General features: G+C 50.4%; 1 protein-coding gene across 3 annotated transcripts in view; it reads right to left on the bottom strand.

The window, feature by feature from the left end:
- LOC105487238 (transmembrane serine protease 9) overlaps window positions 1-23,459 on the bottom strand; it is a 63,381-nt gene that overhangs the window by 11,993 nt on the left and 27,929 nt on the right. For 2 of the 3 annotated variants that reach the window (XM_071087078.1, XM_071087079.1), the window contains exons 2-10: window positions 22,815-22,981; window positions 17,528-17,655; window positions 14,497-14,564; window positions 14,176-14,351; window positions 12,210-12,251; window positions 11,037-11,150; window positions 8,534-8,705; window positions 5,656-5,930; window positions 3,585-3,721 (exon numbers count right to left, since the gene is read on the bottom strand). In XM_071087078.1, coding sequence (XP_070943179.1) covers window positions 3,585-3,721; window positions 5,656-5,930; window positions 8,534-8,705; window positions 11,037-11,150; window positions 12,210-12,251; window positions 14,176-14,351; window positions 14,497-14,564; window positions 17,528-17,655; window positions 22,815-22,956 — 1,254 coding nt within the window. In that variant the 5' untranslated portion in view covers window positions 22,957-22,981. Of the gene's footprint in view, window positions 1-3,584; window positions 3,722-5,655; window positions 5,931-8,533; window positions 8,706-11,036; window positions 11,151-12,209; window positions 12,252-14,175; window positions 14,352-14,496; window positions 14,565-17,527; window positions 17,656-17,749; window positions 18,015-22,814; window positions 22,982-23,459 lie in introns of those variants that run through there. The other variant, XM_071087080.1, reaches the window with a different exon arrangement.

The following is a 23,459-nucleotide window of genomic DNA, read 5'->3' as shown; positions in this document are numbered from 1 at the left end:
AGAAACCAAAACACGCCCTCAGGATGGGTCGGCAGCAGCCAGTCCAAATGCCAGGGCTGCGAGGCCCAAGAAGGAGCTCTGAGCTGGGACTGCCAGGACCTCTGTCCACCCGAGCTCACAGAGCTCTTGTGGGCTGATCATTCACATCTCAGAACCTGTTTTCCTCTTCTGTGGAGGAAGAAAACAACAAAAACCACCCAAGACAGTTGGACTATAGGATCTCCAAGATGTCTTTCAGTCCTACATCTGGAAGGCTAAAACATGACCCAAATAAGTAACATCCCCTCCTCTTCTTAACCCAGTAGACCTTTGATAATGTCACCACTTGCTTAGGCTGACAGTATGACTGCCATGCGGGTGCCTCCAGATATCTCACTGGTAGCTGCAGCATTGCTTCATCTGCTCTCACTCATCTGGCCTCACCATTTTTTACCTTCCCATATCCAGCTCACCCTGACTTTCACATTCCGTGTGTGTTTTTTGTTTGTTTTTGTTTCTGAGACAGAGTTTTGCTCTGTCGCCCAGGCTGGAGTGCAGTGGCGCGATCTCAGCTCACTGCAACCTCCGCCTCCCAGGTTCAAGGGATTCTCCTGCCTCAGCCTCCCAAGTAGCTGGGATTTACAGGCACCTGCCACCACGCCCGGCTGATTTTTTGTATTTTTAGTAGAGACGGGGTTTCACCATGTTGGCCAGGATGGTCTTGAACTCCTGACCTCAAGTGATCTGCCCACCTCGGCCCCCCAAAGTGCTGGGATTACAGGTGAGCCACCGGGCCCGGCCAACTCTTACATTCTTAAAGATGAGCCCTCTCTTATTAGTTCCTAGCATTTTCTCCAGCTTCTGGTTTCAATATGGGAATCTAAGCACATGTAGCAGTCTCTCCCTATCTTTTCCTCACCCACCAGCCCTTAGAAACAAGAGCAAAGGTACGCACAAAAAAGACAGGAATCCACAACCATGCTAAAAAATTAGGCAGGGGAGATCCTGGTGGTGGACTGAAGCCATGAAAAATCACGAGAGGCTGACAGAGGGAAGCGGCAGCCCAGCCCGTGTGTGGAAGCTCAAGACAAAAGAGAAAGCTTTCTCAAGAGGACCTGGGTTGGTTGAGGTAGAAAAGGGATTTGGGCAACCACAAAGGATCAATGAGACCAGGAGGTCTTTGGTCCCTTGAAAGGGGACAGAGAATCCAAGAACACAAGGTGTTAATGTCCCCCACCAAGAGAACGTGAATAGCAAATATGAGATCACATCAAGAATTTAGTGACATTTTTAAATTTTCAATTTCTTTTTTTTAAGATGGGGTCTCACTCTGTCACTCAGGCTGGAGCGCAGTGCTGTGATCTTGGCTCACTGCAGCCTCCACCTCCCAGGCTCAAATAATCCTCCCACCTCAGCCTCTCAAGTAGCTGGGACTACAAGCATGCACCACCAAACCCGGCTAATTTTTGTTTTTGTTTTTGTAGAGACAGACTTTTGCTATGTTGCCCTGACTGGTTTCAAACTCCGGGCCTCAAGAGACCTGGGTGCTTCAACCTCCCAAAGTACTGGGATTACAGATGTGAGCCACTGCACCCGGCCTTTCATTCTTAAGCACCATTTGAGGGATTCCAATCTCCATGAAATAAAGACACTCAATTACAACAGAAAAACTTATGTTTGCCTGAAATACAGTTAACCACAAATATAGAATATAGAAGAACTGTAACTGGGATTAAATTACGATCCTCAGAGAAAAAGAAGAAATGGTGTCCGTGAAACAAGAACAGAACACTGCAAAACGAGACCAAGTGGGTGAAAGAAGAAAGAGCAATGAGATACATTGAAAACAAAAATTGTAATTGTCGGCTGGGCATGGTGACTCACACCTCTAATCCCAGCACTTTAGGAGGACGAGGTGGGCGGATCACCTGAAGCCAGGATTTGGAGACCAGCCTGGCCAACATGGCGAAACCCTGTCTTTACTAAAAATATAAAAATTAGGGGGGAGGGATTGCATTGGGACTTATACCTGATGTAAATGATGAATTGATGGGTGCTGACGAGTTGATGGGTGCAGCACACCAACATGGCACAAGTATACATATGTAACAAACCTGCACGTTATGCACATGTACCCTAGAACTTAAAGTATAATTAAAAAAAAAAAATATTTGCATCATAGTATTATGCTTAGAATACTATATGTAACACTATATGTAAACACTCAACACATATTAGCAATAATTAATATTATTATTATTCTCTTGTTTCTGTTGATCTCTCAAATATTAAATTAGTTTTACCACAGGAATAAACTTGAGGATAAAAGTGAAAATATATATATATATGAAAATTAGCCAGGTGTGGTGGTGGGCACCTGTGATCCCAGCTATTTGGGAGGCTGAGGCATGAGAATCTCTTGAACCTGGGAGGCAGAGGTTGCAGTGAGCCAAGATGGTGCCACTGCACTCCAGCCTGGGTGACAGAGCAAGACACTGTCTTAATTAATTAAAAATACAAAATTTAGCTGGGTGTGGTGGCGCGCACCTATAATCACAGCTACTCTGAAGGCTGAGGCAGGAGACTCGCTTGAACCTGGGAGGCAGAAGTTGCAGTGAGCTGAGATCATGCCACTGCACTACAGCCTGGGCGACAGAGCAAGACTCCATCTAAAAAGAAAAAGAAAAAAAAAGGAGGTTCCAGGTAAACAGCAGAGGCAGCTTTGAGTGACCCAATTTTCTTTTCTTTTTTTTTTTTTTTTTTTTTTTTTTTTTTTTTTTTTTTTTTGAGACAGAGTCTCGCTTTGTCACCCAGGCTGAAGTGCAATGTCGCGATCTCAGCTCACTGCAACCTCCGGCTCCCAGTTCAAATGATTCTCCTGCCTCAGCCTCCCGAGTAGCTGGGATTATAGGCACCCGCCACTATGCCCAGCTAATTTTTGTATTTTTAGTAGAGACAGGGTTTCACCATGTTGCTCAGGCTGGTCTCAAACTCCTGACCTCAAGTGATTCACCCGCCTTGGCCTCCCATAGTGCTGGGATTACAGGCATGAGCCACAGCGCCCAGCCCTGGAAAGTTCTTGAGTTGAGCCTGCAGGTCGCTCTTGGCCCAACTGACCACCCAGGGGCAAGAGTCCGCGGGGTTCCCGTAGACCAACCTTTCCCGTACAGATGGAGAGAATCTGATGCCCAGGGTGTGTGCTGGCATCATTCATACAAGAGGTGTTTCTTGGGTGGTACGTGGTATCAGGCCTGGTGCTGGGAACAGCATCTGTGTCCCTACACAAGTCCCGGTTTAGAGGGTAGCTGGGGGGATTTACACGGGGACCCCATCGTAGCCAGGGAGATTACACAGGGACCCCAGCCTCTGTGGCACGCACCTGGGGCCTACTGGGAGGGAGCAGGGAGCCATGGAGGGTAGAGGAGGAAGTGCAGTCAGGTTAGAGCTTCTGGAAGATCCTCTAAGCAGCACCTGCCTCTCTCAGTCCCAACTGCTTTAAAATTCCTCAAGAACGGACATCCAGATAATCTTTGAATTGCGCAGCATTTGAACACGCTCCTGTCTATTTCTGTGTTTTTCTGGGGTCTGGGGCATCGGGGGCTCACCTGGCAGGAGTCCACCTTCCCGTCCAGGTAGCCAGCACACAACATCCTGTCAGTGAGTGAGTGGCCGTACAGGCTGGCACACAGTGCCTGGTCCAGCAGTTCCACAGTGGCTTTCTGCAGCACCTCTGGCTTGACCACTGGCCCGATGGGGAGAGAAAAGCAGGGTGAGAGTGCCGGAGCCCTGGCAGCCACTTTGAGCTGGGAGGCTGAAGGACATCTCCTCTCCGAGCCTCCCTCAGTTTCCCCAGCTGCAAGCGTGGCCGCCTACAACACCTGGCTCTGAAACTGCAAAAGGTAAACACCCCACCTGGTAACACTCTGCCTGGACAAGGAAGAGGCATCAGACATAACACCCCCAGCCCGAGATCCTCATCTCCCCTCCACAAGCTCCGCCCTCAGCATTCCCCATCTCAGGGATCTCAGGGTCTCCTTCCAGATCCACAGTCCTCAAATTCCAAGTCGGCCTCAAGTCAGCCCCCAAATACACCCAGAATCAGCCCCTGTCTCACGCCCATCCTTGCCCGGGTCATTACAGCGGCTCCTCACTCACTTCTGTCACTCTGGTCCCACCCAGTTGAAATCCATTCCCAACCCTGCAGCCAGCGCCACTCTTGCTAAACATTAAATCAGTCCACATCAACTCCAGCCCCGGGGCTGCCTTGTTGTCCTCCTACCCCAGGGCCTTTGCACATGCTGTTCCTGCTGCCCAAAATGCTTGTCCCTGCAGAATCTGTCTGACTTCCTCCTTCATCTCCTCTCTCCAGGAGGCATCTCTTGACCTCCCTATTTAAAGCTGCAGCCCCCACCCCTGCCTTATTTTTCTCCACTGGATCCACTTCCCTCTGTCAGTCATCTTGTGACTGACTGACCACCCCTGAAACTACACCACACAATGCAGTAGCCACTGGCCACGTGTGGCTATTTAGATGTGCATTTCAGTACATTAAGATCAAATTTTTTGGCTGGGTGAGGTGGCTCACACCTGTAATCCCAGCACTTTCGGAAGATGAGGTGGGAGGATCATGAGGTCAGGAGATCGAGACCAACCTGGCCAACATGGTGAAATCTCGTCTCTACTAAAAATACAAAAAAAAAAAAAGTTGCTGGGTGTGGTGGTGCATGCCTGTAGTCCTAGCTACTCAGGAGGCTGAGGCAGGAGAATCGCCTGAACCCGGAGGTGGAGGCTGCAGTAAGCACAGTTCGTACCACTGCACTCCAGCCTGGGCAACAAGAGTGAAACTCCATCTCAAAAAAAAAAAAAAAATCGCAGTAGCATTGATGATGGGTTATAAATATATCTTAGCAAGCAGTGGAATTCATGAATACAGAATCAGAGAATAATGCAGACCCACTGTGTTTTTCTGCATTATTATTATTATTTTATTATTATTTTTTTTTTTTGAGACAGAGTCTCCCACTGTCACCTAGGTTGGAGTCCAGTGGCGCAATCTTGGCTCACTGCAACCTCTGCTTCCCGGGTTCAAGCAATTCTCAGCCTCCTGAGTAGCTGGAATTACAGGCGCTCACCACCATGCCTGGCTTTTTTTTTTTTTTTTTTTTTTTTTTTTGAGACAGAGTCTCACTCTGTCACCCAGGCTGGAGTGCAGTAGCGCAATCTCGGCTCACTGCAAGCTCCGCCTCCCGGGTTTACGCCATTCTTCTGCCTCAGTCTCCCGTGTAGCTGGGACTACAGGTGCCCGCCACCATACCCGGCTAATTTTTTGTGTTTTTTAGTAGAGATGGGGTTTCACCATGTTGGCCAGGATGGTCTCGATCTCCTGACCTCGTGATCCGCCCGTCTCGGCCTCCCAAAGTGCTGGGACTACAGGTGTGAGCCACCACGCCCGGCCCAAGGCTAATTTTTTTTGTTGTTGTAGTTGTATTTTTTTAGTACAGACGGGGTTTCACTACGTTGCCCAGGATGGTCTCGATCTCCTGACCTCATGATCCACCCACCTCGGCCTCCCAAAGTGCTGGGATTACAGGCGTGAGCCACCACACCCGGCCCTTTTCTGCGTTATTTGCCCGCCCGCCTGCCTGAGTTCACTTGCAGGCCGAGGAAGATGCGTACGGAAATCCTCCTTGAGGTAGCCCCAGCCTGAGATCAGGCACTTCTTGCTGGGTGGGAAGATGTGTGTGGCAGCCGGGAGGCACACGGGCTGGATGTGCCGGCTGAAAGGCAGAGGGCTGGTCAGCTCCAGCACTGCCACGTCGAAGTCGGCCGTGTCTGCGTTGTACAGGGGGTGCTTGATGATCTGGGCCACCCGGGCCCGCACGGTGCTGGCCTCCGAGCCACTGAGGTAGGTCGTACCCACGTAGGCCACCCACTCCGTCGGGTCTTGGAATCTGCAGGAGCAAACCCCAGGTCAGAGGCCACCAAGAGTCAGAGCCGACAGGGGAGGCAGATGGGACACTCACCTTGGGTGCAAAATTTAAGAAGCATCCCCCCTAAATTAATATTTATTAATAGTATTTATAAAAATTAGGCCGGGCACAGTGGCTCATGCCTGTAATCCCACACTTTTGGAGGCTGAGGCGGGAGGAGCACTTGAGCCCAGGAGTTCAAGACGAGCCTGGGCAACACAGCGGAATGCAGTCTTAAAAAAAAAAAACAGGCCGGGCGCGGTGGCTCACGCCTGTAATCCCAGCACTTTGGGAGGCCGAGACGGGCGGATCACGAGGTCGGGAGATCGAGACCATCCTGGCTAACATGGTGAAACCCCGTCTCTACTAAAAAATACAAAAAACTAGCCGGGCGAGGTGGCAGGCGCCTGTAGTCCCAGCTACTCGGGAGGCTGAGGCAGAAGAATGGCGGGAACCCGGGAGGCGGAGCTTGCAGTGAGCTGAGATCCCGCCACTGTACTCCAGCCTGGGAGGCAGAGCGAGACTCCGTCTCAAAAAAAAAAAAACAGGCCGGGCACAGTGGCTCACGCCTGTAATCCCAGCACTTTGGGAGGCCAAGACGGGCAGATCACGAGGTCAGGAGATCCAGACCATCCTGGCTAACACAGTGAAACCCCATCTCTACTAAAAAATACAAAAACTAGCCGGGCGAGGTGGCGGGCGCCTGTAGTTCCAGCTACTCGGGAGGCTGAGGCAGGAGAATGGCATAAACCTGGGAGGCGGAGCTTGCAGTGAGCTGAGATCCGGCCACTGCACTCCAGCCTGGGCAACAGAGCGAGACTCCATCTCAAAAAAAAAAAAAAAGAGATGGAATCTTGCTCTATCTCCCAAGCTGGTGTGCAGTGTCGAGATCTCAGCTCACTGCAACCTCCGCCTCCCAAGTTCAAGTGATTCTCGTGCCTCAGCCTCCCAAGTAACTGGGATGACAGGTTTGATTTTTTTGTGTGTTTTTAGTAGAGACAGGGTTTCGCCATGTTGGCCAGGCTAGTCTCAAACTCCTGACCTCAAGTGATCTCCCTGCCTCAGCCTCCCAAAGTGCTGGGATTACAGTCATGAGTCACAAGCTCACTATAGCCTGGCCAAGCATCAACATTTTAAACAAAGGCAGGATCCGACAGAGTTGGGATTAGGGTGAGGGGAGCCAGCCATGAGCCTTGGGCACAAAATTTAAAGAGTTGCCAAAAATCTCAGCCATCAAGATAAATGATATCGAGCTGGGCACTGTGGCTCACACCTGTAATCCCAGCACTTTGGGAGGTGGAGACGGGCAGATCACTTGAGGCCAGGAGTTCGAGACCAGCCTGGCCGACATGGCAAAACCCCATTTCTACTAAAAATACAAAAATTAGCTGGGCATGGTGGCAGGCGCCTGTAATCCCAGCTACTCAGGAGACTGAGGCAGGAGAATTGCTTGATCCCGGGAAGCAGAGGTGGCAGTGAGCCAAGATTGCACCACTGCACTCCAGCCTGGGCGACAGAGTGAGCCTCTGTCTAAAAAAAAAAAAAAAAAAAAAAAAAAAGATAATATCACAACACAACACAATATTTTAAAAAATCAAAGTGAATGCATAAAATGTCCACAATGAGCAAAACATCAACAAAATGTCATTAGTTGCTGAGGAATGCCAAGTCAAAACCACAGGGAGATGCTGCTTCAAGAAACCCACTGGGATGGCTACTCTCAAAAGAACAGCAAGTGGAGGATGTGGAGAAATTGCAACCCTTGTGCACCGTTGGTGGGAATGTGAAATGGTAGAGTCAGGCTGGGCACGCCTGTAATCCCAGCACGTTGGGAGGCCAAGGCAGGTGGATCACCTGAGGTCAGGAGTTTGAGACCAGCCTGGCCAACGTCACAAAAACCCATCTCTACTAATTATACAAAAAAAAAAAAAAAAAAAAAAATTAGCCGGGCATGGTGGCACACATCTGTAGTTCCAGCTACTTGGGAGGCTGAGGCAAGAGAATCGCTTTATCCCATCCCAGGAGGTGGAGGTTGCAATGAGCTGAGATCACACCACTGCACTCCAGCCAGGGCAACAGACTGAGACTCTGTCTCAAAAGAAAAAATAAAATAAAGAGGCTGGGCACAATGGCTCACGCCTGTAATCCCAGCAGTTTGGGAGGCCGAGGTGGGTGAATCACGAGGTCAGGAGATCAAGATCATCCTGGCCAAAACAGTGAAACCCCATCTCTACTAAAAATACAAAAAATTAGCCGGGCATGGTGGTGGGTGCCTGTAGTCCCAGCTACTTGGGAGGCTGAGGCAGGAGAATGGTGTGAACCCAGGAGGCGGAGCTTGCAGTGAGCTGAGATCACGCCACTGCACTCCAGTCTGGGTGACAGAGTAAGACTCCGTCTCAAAAAATAATAATAATAAAATAAAAAGAATGCACTCAGATTTGACAACGACAAAAGCAAGAAAGAAAGGAAAAGAAAAAATTACTTCCAAGGGCTCTAAGGAAATGCGAAGTGACACCCCCAGTGCTTGAGGGAAGGCAGGAGAAATACAGAGGGTTTGGGTTTGGTGCTTTGGGATGGAGGCTTACTCATTGAAGCAGTGAGCGGCAGATACCAGCCACCTGGCACTGATGACGGTGGCCCCACAGAAGTGCTCCTTGTTCTCTCGAAGGCTGGCTTGCCACGGAAACTCCCCCGGGGACGCTTCCACACCGCCCACGATCCTGCCGGCCATCCTCCAGGCAGGCTGCAAGCCACACTCTGCAAGACAGCAGGTCACCAGCCAGGACCCCACGAAGGTAGGACCTCACCCTGAACTCCCAGAACCTTCATCTCTGAGTCTCTTGTCTACAGTCCCTAGGTTCAAAGAGATGCTTGGGGGCCCCTCCTTGGCTTCCCTGACTCCTTTGGGGTCTCCTCATCCCTCCCTCTTCAGTTCCTCTGGCTGCCCCATCCTGGCACGTAGGTCAAGCATCCAAGGTCACGTGCACCAGTGAGTGACAGAGAAAGGTCTCTATCTTAGCTGTGGGGAAGGGGCGATGACCGCACGTACATGTTTGTATATGATATTGTGTCTCTGTGCTTATTTAGTCTACTTTTATGTCCTTCAGCAAAATTTTGTAATTCTATAATTATATATAATAATTATCGTCACAGGCATGGCATATTTGTAAGTTTAGTCTTTGATATTTCATTTGTTGTCGCTATTGATCATGAAAGGGATTTTTTCCTTTGTATCTTCTAACCCATTATTACTGTATAAAGCAAAATCACAGCCTTTTTTTTTTTTTTTAGATGGAGTTTTGCTCTGTACACCAGGCTGGAGTGCAATGGCATGATCTCGGCTCACTGCAATCTCCACCTCCCAGGTTCAAGGGATTCTCCTGCCTCAGCCTCCTGAGTAGCTGGGATTACAGGCACCTGCCACCATGCCTGGCTAATTTTTATATTTCTTGGTAGAGACGGGGTTTTGCCATGTGGGCCAGGCTGGTTTCAAACTCCTGACCTCAAGTGATCCACCCACCTTGGTCTCCCAAAGTGCTGGGATTACAGGCATAAGCCACCACACCTAGCCTTTATTATTATTATTATTATTATACTATTATTATTTTGAGACGGACTCTCGTTCTGTCACCCAGGCTGGAGTACAGTGGCGCAATCTCGGCTCACTGCAAGCTCGGCCTCCTGGGTTCACGCCATTCTCCTGCCTCGGCCTCCCAAGTAGCTGGGACTACAGGCACACACCACCACGCCTGTAATTTTTGTTGTAGTTTTTAGTAGAGACAGGGTTTCACCATGTTAGCTAGGATGGTCTCGATCTCCTGACCTTGTGATCCACCCACCTCGGCCTCCCAAAGAGCTGGGATCACAGGCATGAGCTGCCGTGCCTGGCCGGCCTTTATTTTGTATAGCTTTTTAGTCAATTTCTTGATTCATTTTATTTTATTCTTTCAGCTTCTCTCCTTCTGTTTGGATATTGATTTATTTTAGATAGACAATGATTTCAAATGAATTAAGCTTTTCCTCTTCCTTCCCAATACTTAAACTGCTGTCCTTACACCTTATTGCATGGGCTAGCATTGCTAGAAAAATGTTGGCTACTCTTCCAGCATTTTATTTTATTTATTTTTGAGACAGGGTCTCACTCTGTTATCCAGGCTGGACAGTGCAGTAGCGCAATCATAGCTTATCGCAGCCTCAATCTCGTGGGCTCAAGCGATCCTTCCACCTCAGCCTCCTGAGTTGCTGGGACCACAGGCACACACACCACACTGGCTAATTTTTTTTTTTTTTTTTTTTTTTTTTGAGACGGAGTCTCACGCTGTTGCCCAGGCTGGAGTGCAGTGGCGCGATCTCGGCTCACTGCAAGCTCCGCCTCCCGGGTTCCCGCCATTCTCCTGCCTCAGCCTCCTGAGTAGCTGGGACTACAGGTGCCCGCCACCGTGCCCGGCTAATTTTTTGTATTTTTAGTAGAGACGGGGTTTCACTGTGGTCTCGATCTCCTGACCTTGTGATCCGCCCGCCTCGGCCTCCCAAAGTGCTGGGATTACAGGCTTGAACCACCGCGCCCGGCCAATTTTTTTTTTTTTAAGTAGAGATGGGGGTCTCACTATGTTGTCCAAGCTGGTCTCAAACTCTTGGCCTCAAGTGATCCTCCTGCCTTGGCCTCCCAAAGTGCTGGAATTACAGGTGTGAGCCACCATGCCCAGCTAATCTCTTCCAGCATTTTAACTGTCTCTTTCCATTGCTCAAATCCCTGTGGCCACATCCCACTACTTACAGGACAGAGCTCCAATTCCTGGTATTCAAGACTTCCCAGGCTTTGGCCAGAACCTCTGTTTTCAGCCTGATATCTTCTCCCTCCTCCCCCCAGGCTTCTCCCCATCACACACCTGCGCTTTTCCTTCTCTCTGCTGTTTGCTCACATTTCTCTCCATACCATGGGTACCCCTTTCTGTTCTCTGCCCAGCCCCCGTAAATGCCAGGCCTGTGTGCCCGAGTGACATAAGCACAGTGACCAGAGACCTGAGCCAGCAGCTGACCCTGGAAAAGGAAAAGGGCCCAGAGACCAGGCCGGACAGGCAGACTGACCACAGTGCACCTCATCGGACCCATCGGAGCAGTCCTCCTGGTCGTCACACTCCGGGTTCACCTTGGTCACACACTGGCTGTTCTGGCAGGAAAAGGAGTTCCCTGGACAGTGGCCTGAGAACAAAAAAGAATGAACTTTCTGACCTCCTGCTGTATCTCCTGGTTGCAGTAAGGCACCACTCTACACTTAGTACCCCAGGGTATGGAAACACGGAAACTCACTCTCTCCTTTTTTTTCCTTTTCTTTTGTTTTTGTTTTTGAGATAGGTCTAGCTCTGTCACCCAAGCTGGAGTGCAGTGGTGCGATCACAGCTCACTGCAGCCTCTAACTCCAGGTTCAAGCAATCCTCCCGCCTTAGCCTCCTGAGTAGTTGGGACCACAGGTGCATGCCACCAGGCCAGTCTATTTATTTTATTTTATTTTATTTATTATTTTTTGAGATGTAGTTTCACTCTGTCACCCAGGCTGGAGTGCAGTGGCGCGATCTCAGTTCACCGCAGCCTCTATCTCCTGGGTTCAAGCGATCCTCCTTCCTCAGCCTCCCAAGTAGCTGAGAGTACAGGCAATATGCCACTATGCCCAGCTAATTTTTATTACTTTCTAAAAATAATTTTTAAAATTATTTTTGGCCTTTAATTTTTTTTTTTTTTTTTTTTTGAGATGGAGTCTCGCTCTGTTGCCCAGGCTGGAGTGCAGTGGTGCAATCTTGGCTCACTGCAACCTCTGCCTCCCGGGTTCACGCCATTCTCCTGCCTCAGCCTCCCTAGTAGCTGGGACTACAGGCGCCCGCCACCACGCCCGGTTAATTTTTTTTTTTGTATTTTTTAGTAGAGATGGGGTTTCACTGCATTAGCCAGGATGGTCTCGATCTCCTGACCTTGTGATCCGCCCACCTCGGCCTCCCAAAGTGCTGAGATTACAGGTGTGAGCCACCGCGCCCGGCCTTAATTACTATTTTTGTAGAGATAGGGTCTCGCTATGTTGCCCAGGCTGGTCTCAAACTCCTGGCCTCAAGTGATCCTCCTGCCTCAGCCTCCCAAAGTGCTGGGATGACAGGTATGAGCCGCTGTGCCCGGCCTTGTTCCAGAGATTCTTTCACTTCCTTGAAAGGAATCTTAGGAAACCTCTGTCAGTAACTGCAATCAGAGAAAAGGCCAGAGAGAAAAACATACCTGATTTTAAGTCTCTTTCTGCCATGGGTCCCTTACGTCTTCCTGCAACAAAACAGAGAAGATAGAAGCTCATTGAATGAGCGGTAAAACCCTCTGAACACGTCCTATTGGCCGGGCGCGGTGGCTCACACCTGTAATCCCAGCACTTTGGGAGGCCGAGGCGGGCAGATCACTTGAGGTCAGGAGTTCAAGACCAGCCTGGCCAACATGGTGAAACCCCGTCTCTACTAAAAATACAAAAATTAGCTGGGTGTGGTGCCGGACATCTGTAATCCCAGGTACTTGGGAGGCTGAGGCAGGAGAATCACTTGAACCCAGGAGGCAGAGGTTGCAGTGAGCTGAGATCCGGCCACTGCACTCCAGTCTGGGCGACAGAGCAAGACTCCATTAAAGAAAGGAAGGGAAGGGAAGGGAAGGGAAGGGAAGGGAAGGGAAGGGGAGGGGAGGGGAGGGGAGGGGGGGGAGGGGAGGGGAGGGAAGGGAAAAGGAGGGAGGGGGAGGGGAAGGAAGGGAAGGGAAGGGAAGGGAAGGGGAGGGGAGGGGAGGGGAGGGGAGGGGAGGGGAGGGGAGGGGAGGGGAGGGGAGGGGAGGGGAGGGAAGGGAAGGGAAGGGAAGGGAAGGGAAGGGAAGGGAAGGGAAGGGAAGGGAAGGGAAGGGAAGGGAAGGGAAGGGAAAGGAAAAGAAAAGGAGGGAGGGGGAGGGGAGGGGAGGGGAGAAGAAAACGTCCTATTGCAAACAGGTGGTGGAGTAAAGTAAGCAGCTGCCCTGTCCACCCCAGAGTCACTTAAATTCTACCTTCAGAGAGGATGAAATCCACTTCAACACCGATTCTCAGTCTCACTAGCCCCATGGAGAGCACTCACTAGCCACAGGGCTCGGGCAGCCACCAAACTGCACAGGGCCTGGAACCTCCCTATCGCCAAGGGAAGTTCTGTGAACACTGCAGCAGAGGTTATTAAGGCCTCAACCAGCATGTTACGGTTGGTGGGGAGGGAACCATAAATGTCCTGAAACGTCAAGGTCAAGGTGACTAATCTTTTTTTTTTTTTTTTTTTTTAAGACAGAGTCTCGCTCTGTCACCCAGGCTGGAGTGCAGTGGTGCGATCTTGGCTCCCTGCAACCTCCGCCCCACCAGGTTCAAGCAATTCTCTTGCCTCAGACTCCCGAGTAGCTGGGATTACAAGCGCCTACCACTGCGCCTGGCTATTTTTGTATTTTTAGTAGAGATGGGGTTTTACCGTCTTGGCCAGGCTAGTCTTGAACTCCTGACCTTGTGATCCACCTGCCTCGGCCTCCCAAAGTGCTGGGATTACAGGCGTGAGCCACCGTGCCCGGCAACAAATGGTCTGAACTTGCATCTGACTCTCCAGTCATGACCTGCTGCACTGTACAATATTTTAGTTTTTAAAACCACTGCACTCCAACCTGGGCAACAGAGTGAGATCCTGTCTCAAAAAAAGAAGAAAAGAAAAGAAAAGATTTACACTCTCTTTACAGAACAAGATGGCTGACCCCTGGTCCACACCATTAAGGCAAAGGCAATGTCAGTTTTTACATTTGTTTGTTTGCTTTTGAGACGCAGTTTCACCCTTTTTTCCCAGGTTGGAGTCCAATGGCACAATCTCGGCTCACTGCAACCTCCACCTCCCAGGTTCAAGCGATTCTCCTGCCTCAGGAGAATTCCGTGTAGCTGGGATGACAGGTCCACGCCACCATGCTCAACTAATCTTTGTATTTTTAGTAGAGATGGGGTTTCACCATATTGGCCAGTCTGGTCTCAACTCCTGACCTCAAGTGACCCGCCCGCCTTGGCTTCCCAAAGTGCTGGGATTACAGGCGTGAGCCACCGCGCCTGGCCAGTTTGTTTTCTTTTTATGGGAAGGGGTGATTATCAAAATGTATCTTGCAACACCTGCCCCCCTCCAGCCTCCTTGTGATGGGGTTTCGGTCTCGGCTGCCCACTCACCTGTGAGCTCGGCCGACACGATTGTGCCATAGGCAGCCAGGGAGATACCGCGCTCTCGCAGCCTTGCCTGGATCCCTCTCTGCAATAGCTCCTCCTCCAGGCCCAGGCTCAGCGTCTGGAGGGGTCGCAGCAGAAAGCGCAACCGGAAATGTACGAGGACACTGGAGTTCCCATCCCTACAGGTATGGAGGAGAGGCCCTTGGAGAGGGAGGGACTCCTCCCTGCTGGAATCTTCTAGAATTTTCCAGACTTTTCTGGAGTCCTCCAGAAACTCCCAGATGTCCACCAAGTTTCCGTCACCCAATGGAAGCTTCGACTCACCTGTAATTCAGCACCGTGCAACCCACGCAGCTTGCCTCTAACTCTGTCTTCTGAAAACTACTTACAAACTGCAATAGAAACAAGAACGGCAAATGTTGAGACCCACAGCATGGGCACCCTGGCACTGCAGCAGCCTGTTGCTGTTGCGGGGAGCTGGAGAAGGGGTTGGTTTCATGGGAAAGAATTTCCTTTTATTTATTGTTTTAAATTTTAAAATTATTCACGCCTGTAATCCCAGCACTTTGGGAGGCCAAGGAGGGCAGATCACAAGGTCAGGAGTTTGACACCAGTCTGGCCAACATGGTGAAACTCCATCTCTACTAAAAATACAAAAAATTAGCCAGGCGAGGTGGCGGGTGCCTGTAGTCCCAGCTCCTCAGGAGGCTGAGGCAGGAGAATGGTGTGAACCCGGGAGGCGGAGCTTGCAGTGAGCCAAGATCTGGCCACTGCACTCCAGCCTGGGCAACAGAATAAGACTCCACCCCCCCCACAAAAAATTAAATTTTTATTTGTATGTATGTATGTATGTATGTATGTATGTATGTATGTATTTGAGATGGAGTCTTTCTCTGTTGCCCAGACTGGAGTACAGTAGCGCAATCTCCACTCACCGCAACGTCCGTCTCCCAGGTCCAAGCGATTCTACTGCCTCAGCCTCCCAAGTAGCTGGGATTACAGGTGCCTGCCACCATGCCTAGTTAATTTTTTGTATTTTTAGTAGAAATGGGGTTTCACTATGTTGGCCAGGCTGGTCTCGAAGTCCTGACCTCATGATCCGCCTGCCTCGGCCTCCCACAGTGCTGGAATTACAGTTGTAAGCCACCACACCCAGACTTAAGTTTTATTTTTAATTTTTTTATTGTTGTTATTATTATTTTGAGACAGAGTCTTGCTCTGCCGCCTGGGGTGGAGTGCAATGGCACAATCTCGGCTCATTGCAACTTCTGTCTCCCAGATTCAAGCAATTCTCCTGCCTCAGCCTCCCAAGTAGCTGGGATTACAGGCACACACCACCATGCCCAGCTAATTTTTTGTGTTTTTTAGTAGAGACAGGGTTTCACTATGTTGGCCAGGCTGATCTTGAACTCCTGACCTCGTGATCCACCCACCTTGGCCTCCCAAATTGCTGGGGTTACAGGCGTGAGCCACTGCGCCCAGCCTGTTTTTTTTTTTATTTATTATTTTTTGAGATGGAGTCTCGCTCTGTCACCCAGGCTGGAGTGCAATGGCACAATCTTGGCTCACTGCAACTTCCACCTCCTGGGCTCAAGCAATCCTCCCACCTCAGCCTCCCGAGTAGCTGGGATTACAGGCACACACCACCACACCTGGCTAATTTTTGTGTTTTGAGTAATGATGGGATTTTGCCATGTTGCTCAGGCTGGTCTCGAACTCCTGACCTCAGGTGATGCACCCGCCTCGGCCTCCCAAAGTGCTGGGATTACAAATGTGAGGCACCCACCATGCCTGCCTGGAGTGCTCTTTTTAATACACGATTGCTGATGTGGCCACACGTCTGTTTCTCTTAGAATAAAATGGAAAACTTTTTTTTTTTTCCATTGAGATATAATTTGCTATGTCCTGTGTCTGAGCCTGGCTCCTTTTCCTGGCTGAGTCATATTCCAGTGTGTGAATGGTCACGCTGTTTCCCCGTTCATCCGTTCATGATATCTGAGTTTCCACCATTACCTGTTATGAGCCATGCTGCTATGAACATCCACACACGAGTTTTCATGTGGACATACATTTTTTGTTTGGTTTGGGTTTTTTGAGACGGAGTCTCACTCTGTCACCCAGGTGGGAGTGCAGTGGTGCGATCTCGGCTCATGGCAATCTCCGCCTCCCAGGTTCAAGCAATTCTCCTGCCTCAGCCTCCCGAGTAGCTGGGATTACAGGCGTGCGCCACCACGCCTGGCTAATTTTTTATTTTTAGTAGAGATGGGGTTTCTCCCTGTTGGCCAGGCTGGTCTCAAATTCCTGCCCTCAGGTGATCCGCCTGCCTCGGCCTCCGAAAGTGCTGGGATGACAGGCATGAGCCACCGCGCCCGGCGTGCATCACCATTATTTTTTTCCTTTTCCTGCTTTCCAGGAATGCCTCATTTTACGTTCCTCCAGGCTGGGTGCAGTGGCTCACACCTGTCATCCCAGCACTTTGGGAGGCTAAGGAAGGTGAATCACTTGAGGTCAAGAGTTCAAGACAAGCCTGGCCAATATGGTGAAACCCCATCTCTAGTAAAAATACAAAATTAGCTAGGTTTGGTGGTGGGTGCCTGTAACCCTGGCTACTGAGGAGGCTGAGACAGGAGAATCGCTTGAACCCGGGAGGTGGAGGTGGCAGTGAACCAAGGTCGCACCACTGCACTTCAGCCTGGGCGACAGAGCGAGAGACTGTCTCAAAAAAATAAAATAAAATACATTCCCCCAGCTATGCATGAGGGCTGTGATTCCCCTTTAGAATAAAATATAAAACTCTAAATGTGGAGGGCCGGGCACGGTAGCTCACGCCTGTAATCCCAGCACTTTGGGAGGCCATGGTGGGAGGATCATTTGAGGTCAGGAGTTCCAAACCATCCTGGCCAACATGATGAAACCCCGTCTCTACTAAAAATACAAAAATCAGCTGGACATGGTGGTGCGCACCTGTAATCCCAGCTACCTGGGAGGCTGAGGCAGGAGAATCACTTGAACCTGGGCAGCAGGGGTTACAGTGAGCAGAGGTCACTCCACTGTACTCCAACCTGGGCGACAGAGTGAGACTCCATCTCAAAAAAAAAAAAACCTCTAAATGTGGCCTAAAATCAATCCTACGTGAGTCTGTCCTCAGTGGATACAGCTCTGTCTTGCAGGTATCTGCCTTGACCACCTGGCCTCGTCCTTTCCCCTCCCCCATGGCCTGGCCTCCCAGTCTCACAGCCTCCACCTCAGCCTCCTTGCCTCCGGCCTGCCTCCCTCCCACATGGAAAGCAGCTCCAGGTCAAAGCCCTGGCCATCCGCTTTTCCTCCCTGGCCCCCAAACACAGACCACCCTCACCAGTGCCTCCAGGGTGGGCGTCAGTGTGCGGTGATAGTCCGAGGCCTCCTGCCGCAAACTGCTGGCCCATCGGATTCCCCGCAGCTCGGCCGTGTGGTCCACGTGGACGCCCTGTGTAGAGAGGAAGGCTGGGGACGAGACCAGGGGCTGTGAGAGAGCCCACCTTTGGGGGCTCAGGCCTCCACTGAGCTGCCGCCCGGGACCCGCCCTGTCTCTGCCCACACACCCTGGTGGTCACTCCCGACTTGCAGTGGGGTGGCCAACGCCCCTGTGGCTGCCCTGAATAGGTACTCACAGGGCTGTCCCTCAACTCCCAAAAGCATTCTGGTTTGGAGCTGAATTCTACAGCCATCCCCCCGGAGGTTCCCAGGTACAGTACAAGGTGGGTGAGAGCCAGGTGAGCCCCAGACGCCCCCGCGTTTTCCTCGAAGGCAGGAAGAGGTCCTGCTTATGCCTGTCTCCCATGTAGTGCCTGGCCCAGGATCTGAGCTGACTTCAGGGAGTAACCGCTGGAATGGCATCAGGAGATGGTGAAATGACAGATACCACCTCCTGCTGCAGGGACATGAGCACAGCCAGAGGCCATCAGGACTGTCCGGCCACAGGCCCATGAGGTCATCTTTAGAAACCACTGGTTTGTTTGTTTTGAGACAGAGTTTTGCTCTTGTTGCCCAGGCTGGAGTGCAGTGGTGCCATCTCAGCTCACTGCAACCTCCGCCTCCCGGGTTCAAGTGATTCTCCTGCCTCAGCCTCCCGAGTAGTGCCTGGGACTACAGGCATGCACCACCACGCCCAGCTAATTTTTGTATTTTTAGTAGAGACGGGGTTTTTCCATGTTGGTCAGGCTGGTCTTGAACTCCTGACCTCAGATGATCCGCCAGCCTTGGCTTCTCAAAGTGCTGGGATTACAGGCATGAGCCACTGCGCCCAACCGTGTTTGTTTTGAGATAGGGTCTTGCTCTGTCGCCCAGGCTGGAGTGCATTGGTGTGATCTCGGCTCACTGCAGCCTCTGTCTCCCGGGTTCAAGCGATCCTCCTGCCTTAGCCTCCTGAGTAGCTGGGATTACAGGCGTGCACCAATGCACCTGGCTAGTTTTTTTGCATTTTTAGTAGAGACTGGGTTTCACCATGTTGGCCAGGCTGGTCTGGAATTCCTGACCTCAGGGGATCCGCCCACCTCAGCCTCACAAAGTGCTGAGATTACAGGTGTGAGCCACTGCACCCAGCCTTAATTTTTGTATTTTTAGTAGAGATGAGGTTTCTCCATGTTGGCCAGGCTGGTCTGGAACTCCTAACCTCAGGTGATCTGCCTTCCTCGGCCTCCCAAAGTGCTAGGATGACAGGGGGTAGCCCCTGCGCCTGGCAGAAAGCACTGGGTTTTAGCTGTTGCCTATGTTGTGCCCAAAATACCAAGTATAGCAAAAATAATGTCATAAAAAAATTCCTATGCTGAGTCAAGCAGCAGAAAAAATTCTAAATAAAAACTACGAGAGCAACCACAGAAACCATGAGAGCACGAGTTTTGGTCAAAAATACGTTAAAACTACCAGAAGTGCACACCAGCCAAATAAAAAAAAAAAATGGCCATAATTACAACATTTAAAAGATGCAAATAGCAACCACGTGATCTGTGAAAGCTGGGGCCCACTTCCGATTATCCTAAATGGATAGATATGCTAGATGGCTATTTACATAGTCATATATTCAGTAGATAGAATATTCTGAACCAATTCTAAAAACAGTATGCTTTCTCGTTCAAGAAACTAAAAATAAAGAAACACGAGCACCCTGGTGGGTGGACTGAATTGCCCCGCCTCTGTGTCCCAACCTCACTCTGTAAGTCTTCACTCTGAAACAACTGCAGATTCAGGAAGTTGCAGAAATAGTTCAGAATGTCCCCCGCTCTCCACTCAGCCTCTCCTGACATCTCCAGCTAAAACGGTGAGCTGTTCGGGAAGGGCTGAATTCTCATTTTTATTTTTTAAAATGTCTTATTTCTTTGAGACAGGGTCTCTATTGTTCGGGCTTCAGTGCGGTGGTGCAATCACAGCTCACAGCAGCCTCGACCTCCTGGTCTCAGGTGATCCTCCTGCCTCAGCCTCCCAAGTAGCTGGGACCACAGGCGCCCGCCATCCGCCTAGTTGGCTGGCTTGCTTTCTCTCTCTCTCTCTCTCTCTCTCTGTGTCTTTCTCTTTCTTGACAGAGTCTCACTCTGTTGCCAGGCTGGAGTGCAATGGCATGATCTTGGCTCACTGCATCCTCTGCCTCCCGGGTTCAAGCGATTCCCCTGCCTCCGCCTCCTGAGTAGCTGGGATTACAGGCGCACGCCACCACGCCCGGCTAATTTTTTTTGTATTTTAGTAGAGACGGGGTTTCACCATGTTGGCCAGCATGGTCTTGATCTCCTGACCTCATGATCTGCCCGCCTCAGCCTTCCAGAGTGCTGGGATTACAGGCGTAAGCCACCGTGCTTGGCCCTTTTTTTTTTTTTTTAAATACAGGGTCTCACTCTGTTGCCCAGGCTAAAGTGCAGTGGCACGATCTTGGCTCACTGCAACCTCCACTTCCTGGGTTCAAGCAATTCTCCAGCCTCAGCTTCCCGAGTAGCTGGTATTTGAGGCGCGTGCCACTACGCCCAGCTGATTTTTGTATTTTTAGTAGAGACGGGGTTTCACCATATTGGCCAGGCTGGTCTCGAACTCCTGACCTCGTGATCTGCCCACCTCAGGCTCCCAAAGTGGTAGGATTACAGGTGTGAGCCACCGCGCCTGGCCCTGGCTAATTTTTTGTATTTTTTGTAGAGACAGGGTTTCGCCATGTTGCCCAGGTTGATCTGGAACTCCTGGGCTCAAGCAATCCTCCCGTTTCAGCTTCCCAGAGTCCTGGGATTACAGGTGTGAGCCACTACACCTGGCATCATTTTCTTTTTCTCTCTCATTTATTTATTTATTTTTATTTTTTGAGATGGTGTTTTTCTCTTATTGCCCAGGTTGGAGTGCAATGGCGCCATCTCAGCTCACTGCAACCTCTGCTTCCCGGGTTCAAGTGATTCTCCTGCCTCAGCCTCCCAAGTTGCTGGGATTACTGGTGCCCACCACCACGCCTGGCTAATTTTTTGGATTTTTAGTAAAAACAGGGTTTCACCATGTTGGCCAGGCTGGTCTCCAACTCCTGACCTCATGTGATCCACCTGCCTCGTCCTCCCAAAGTGCTGGGATTACAGGCGTGAGACACCGTGGCCGGCTATTTTTTATTTTTTTATCAGAGTGTCACTCTGTCTGCCAAGCTGGAGTGCAGTGGTGTGATCATAGCTCACTGCAGGCTCAAACTGCTGGGCTCAAGCAATCCTCTCTCCTCAGTCTCCTGAGTAGCAGGGACTACAGGCACGTACAACCACTCATTTTCATTTAAAACATTTTAAAATTTTAATTTTAAATACTTCTCGTTTTTATTATTTAATTTTTTTGTGGAGACAGGGTCTCGCTATGTTGCCCAGGCTGCTCTTGGACTCCTGGGCACAGGTGATCCTCCTGCTTCAGCCTCCCAGAGTGCTGGGATTACAGCTGTGAGACACCACACCCGGCCTTAAGTGGTTCTTAAAAGACTTCCAGCACTGGCCAACATGGCAAAACCCTGTCTCTACTAAAAATACAAAAATTACCTGGGCACGGTGGCGCGTACCTGTAATCTCAGCTACCTGGGAGGCTGAGGCAGGAGAATTGCTTGAACCCGGGTGGTGGAAGTTGCGGTGAGCTGAGATAGTGCCATTGCACTCCGTCACGCCTGGGAGACAGAGAATGAGACTCCATCTCAAAACAAAACCAGACAAAACAAAAGACTTCCTGTGATTTCAGGGGGATCCTGATGGGAATTATATCTATCCGTTTTTCCCAAAACGTATTTGTTAGAATGTAGATGAGAAACTCTGCCCTGACCCTGCCTCTTACTAGTGTGAGGACGAACACACGCACACACATCTATGCACACATAGATACACACGCAGACACACACATGCATGCACACACAAACGCATGCCGATGAACACGTGTGCACCGTGCACACCCTCATGCACACCCTCATGCACACACAAATACTCACAGGAGGAACCCAAATTATATTGCACTTGGTACCCATGGCCACTAGAGGGCCTCAGTCAAACGTGTCTGGCTCTGGGAGTTTAAGAAGTTCCACAAATATTTAAAAAAAAAAAAAATTAGGAGGATTCTCAAAGGATCTCCAACTTACTATTTTGCCACACAAGAGCATTTCTCCACAAATTACTGTTTATTATAATCATTTAAATGTTAAAACTTTTTTTTTTTAAGCTAGAGTTGCTCTGTCACCCAGGCTGAAATGCAAGGGCATGATCTTGGCTCACTGCAACCTCTGCCTTCTGGGTTCAAGCAATTCTCCTGCCTCAGCCTCCCAAGTAGCTGGGATTACAGGCATGTACCACCATGCCCAGCTATTTATTTTCCTCCCCTCCCCTCCCGTCCTCTCTCTCTCTCTCTCTTTCTCTTTTTTTTTTTTTTGTATTTTTAGTAGAGATGGGGTTTCACCATGTTGGTCAGGCTGGTCTCGAACTCCTGACCTCATGACCTGCTCATCTCGGCCTCCCAAAATGTTGAGATTACAGGTGTGAGCCACTGCGCCTGGCCTTATTTTTTATTATTATTTTTTGAGATAAGGTCTCACTCTGTCACCCAGGCTGGAGTGCAGTGGTGCGTTCTCAGCTCACTGAAACCGCTGCCTCCCAGGTTCAAGTGATTCTCCTGCCTCAGCCTCCTGAGCAGCTGGGACTACAGGCGCCACCATGCCTGGGTAATTTTTTGTATTTTCTGTAGAGGCAGGGCTTTATCATGTTGCCCAGACTGGTCTCAAACTCCTGGGCTCCGATGGTCCTTCCGCCTCAGCCTCCCAAAGTGCTGGGATTACAGGCGGGAGCCACCACGCCCAACCTAATTGCTTAGTTTTATAAGAATCCTTTTGGGTATTTTGCTGATTTGCCAAAATTTAAAACAAGATCATTTCCCTGTCTGTGTTTCTCTGTCATCCCAGCTGTGAAAACTTCCTTTGGGAGCTTCTTTAGTTGGGAAAACTGACGCACGCAGGAACTCACCTGCTCCACTCCCTGCCCACCCGCCTGACCTAGGGCAGCTTTCATTTCCACGCCTAGACACTGCCCTTTGATTCTAAGATGGTCATGGAGACACCAGCAGGTCACTTCCTGGTGACTTTGCACACGTCCCCTTGTTTTGTGAACCCAGCCAATCCCATAGTCACTTACCCAAAAGGACTCCCAGGGTGAGGATGACAAGGCTGGTGGCCACCACACCAATGGTGGTCACTCGACAGCATGCAGCGTCCGGAGTGGGGACTTCCTTGGTTGTCCTGGGCACGAGGTGTACGTCAGCCACGGTAGACTCCATGGCTCAGAGACACGCAGACAGTAAGCTGAATGCCACACAGCAAGACAGAAACATGGGGTCAGAGGCTGAAGGTACTTCTCTTCCCATAAGCAAGGGTTGCAACTATGCCCTTAAAAATGGCCGGGCACGGTGGCTTACGCCTGTAATCCCAGCACTTTGGGAGGCTGAGGTGGGCGGATCATTTGAGGTCAGGAATTCCAGACCAGCCCGGCCAACATGGTGAAACCCCATCTCTACTAAAAATACAAAATTAGCCAGGCATGTTGGTGCACGCCAGTAATCCCAGTTACTTGGGAGGCTGAGGCAGGATAATCGCTTGAACCCGGAAGGCAAAGGTTGCAGTGAGCTGAGAGTGCGCCACTGCACTCCAGCTTGGTGACAAAGCGAGACTGTCTCAAAAAAACAAAAAGGTGGAAAGTGACTGCTGGCTGGGCCGCTGTGTGAGGGTGAGGGGTTCCCGTAGGTCACTGGGGTCCACTGTTAGAAAGAGTAAGTCTGAGGTT

This window comes from Macaca nemestrina, chromosome 20 (genome assembly GCF_043159975.1).
Source record: "Macaca nemestrina isolate mMacNem1 chromosome 20, mMacNem.hap1, whole genome shotgun sequence".
Classification (NCBI taxonomy): Eukaryota; Metazoa; Chordata; class Mammalia; order Primates; family Cercopithecidae; genus Macaca; species Macaca nemestrina.
The sequence above is the reverse complement of the archived record's forward strand: the minus strand, read 5'-3'. Positions and strand labels throughout refer to the sequence as shown.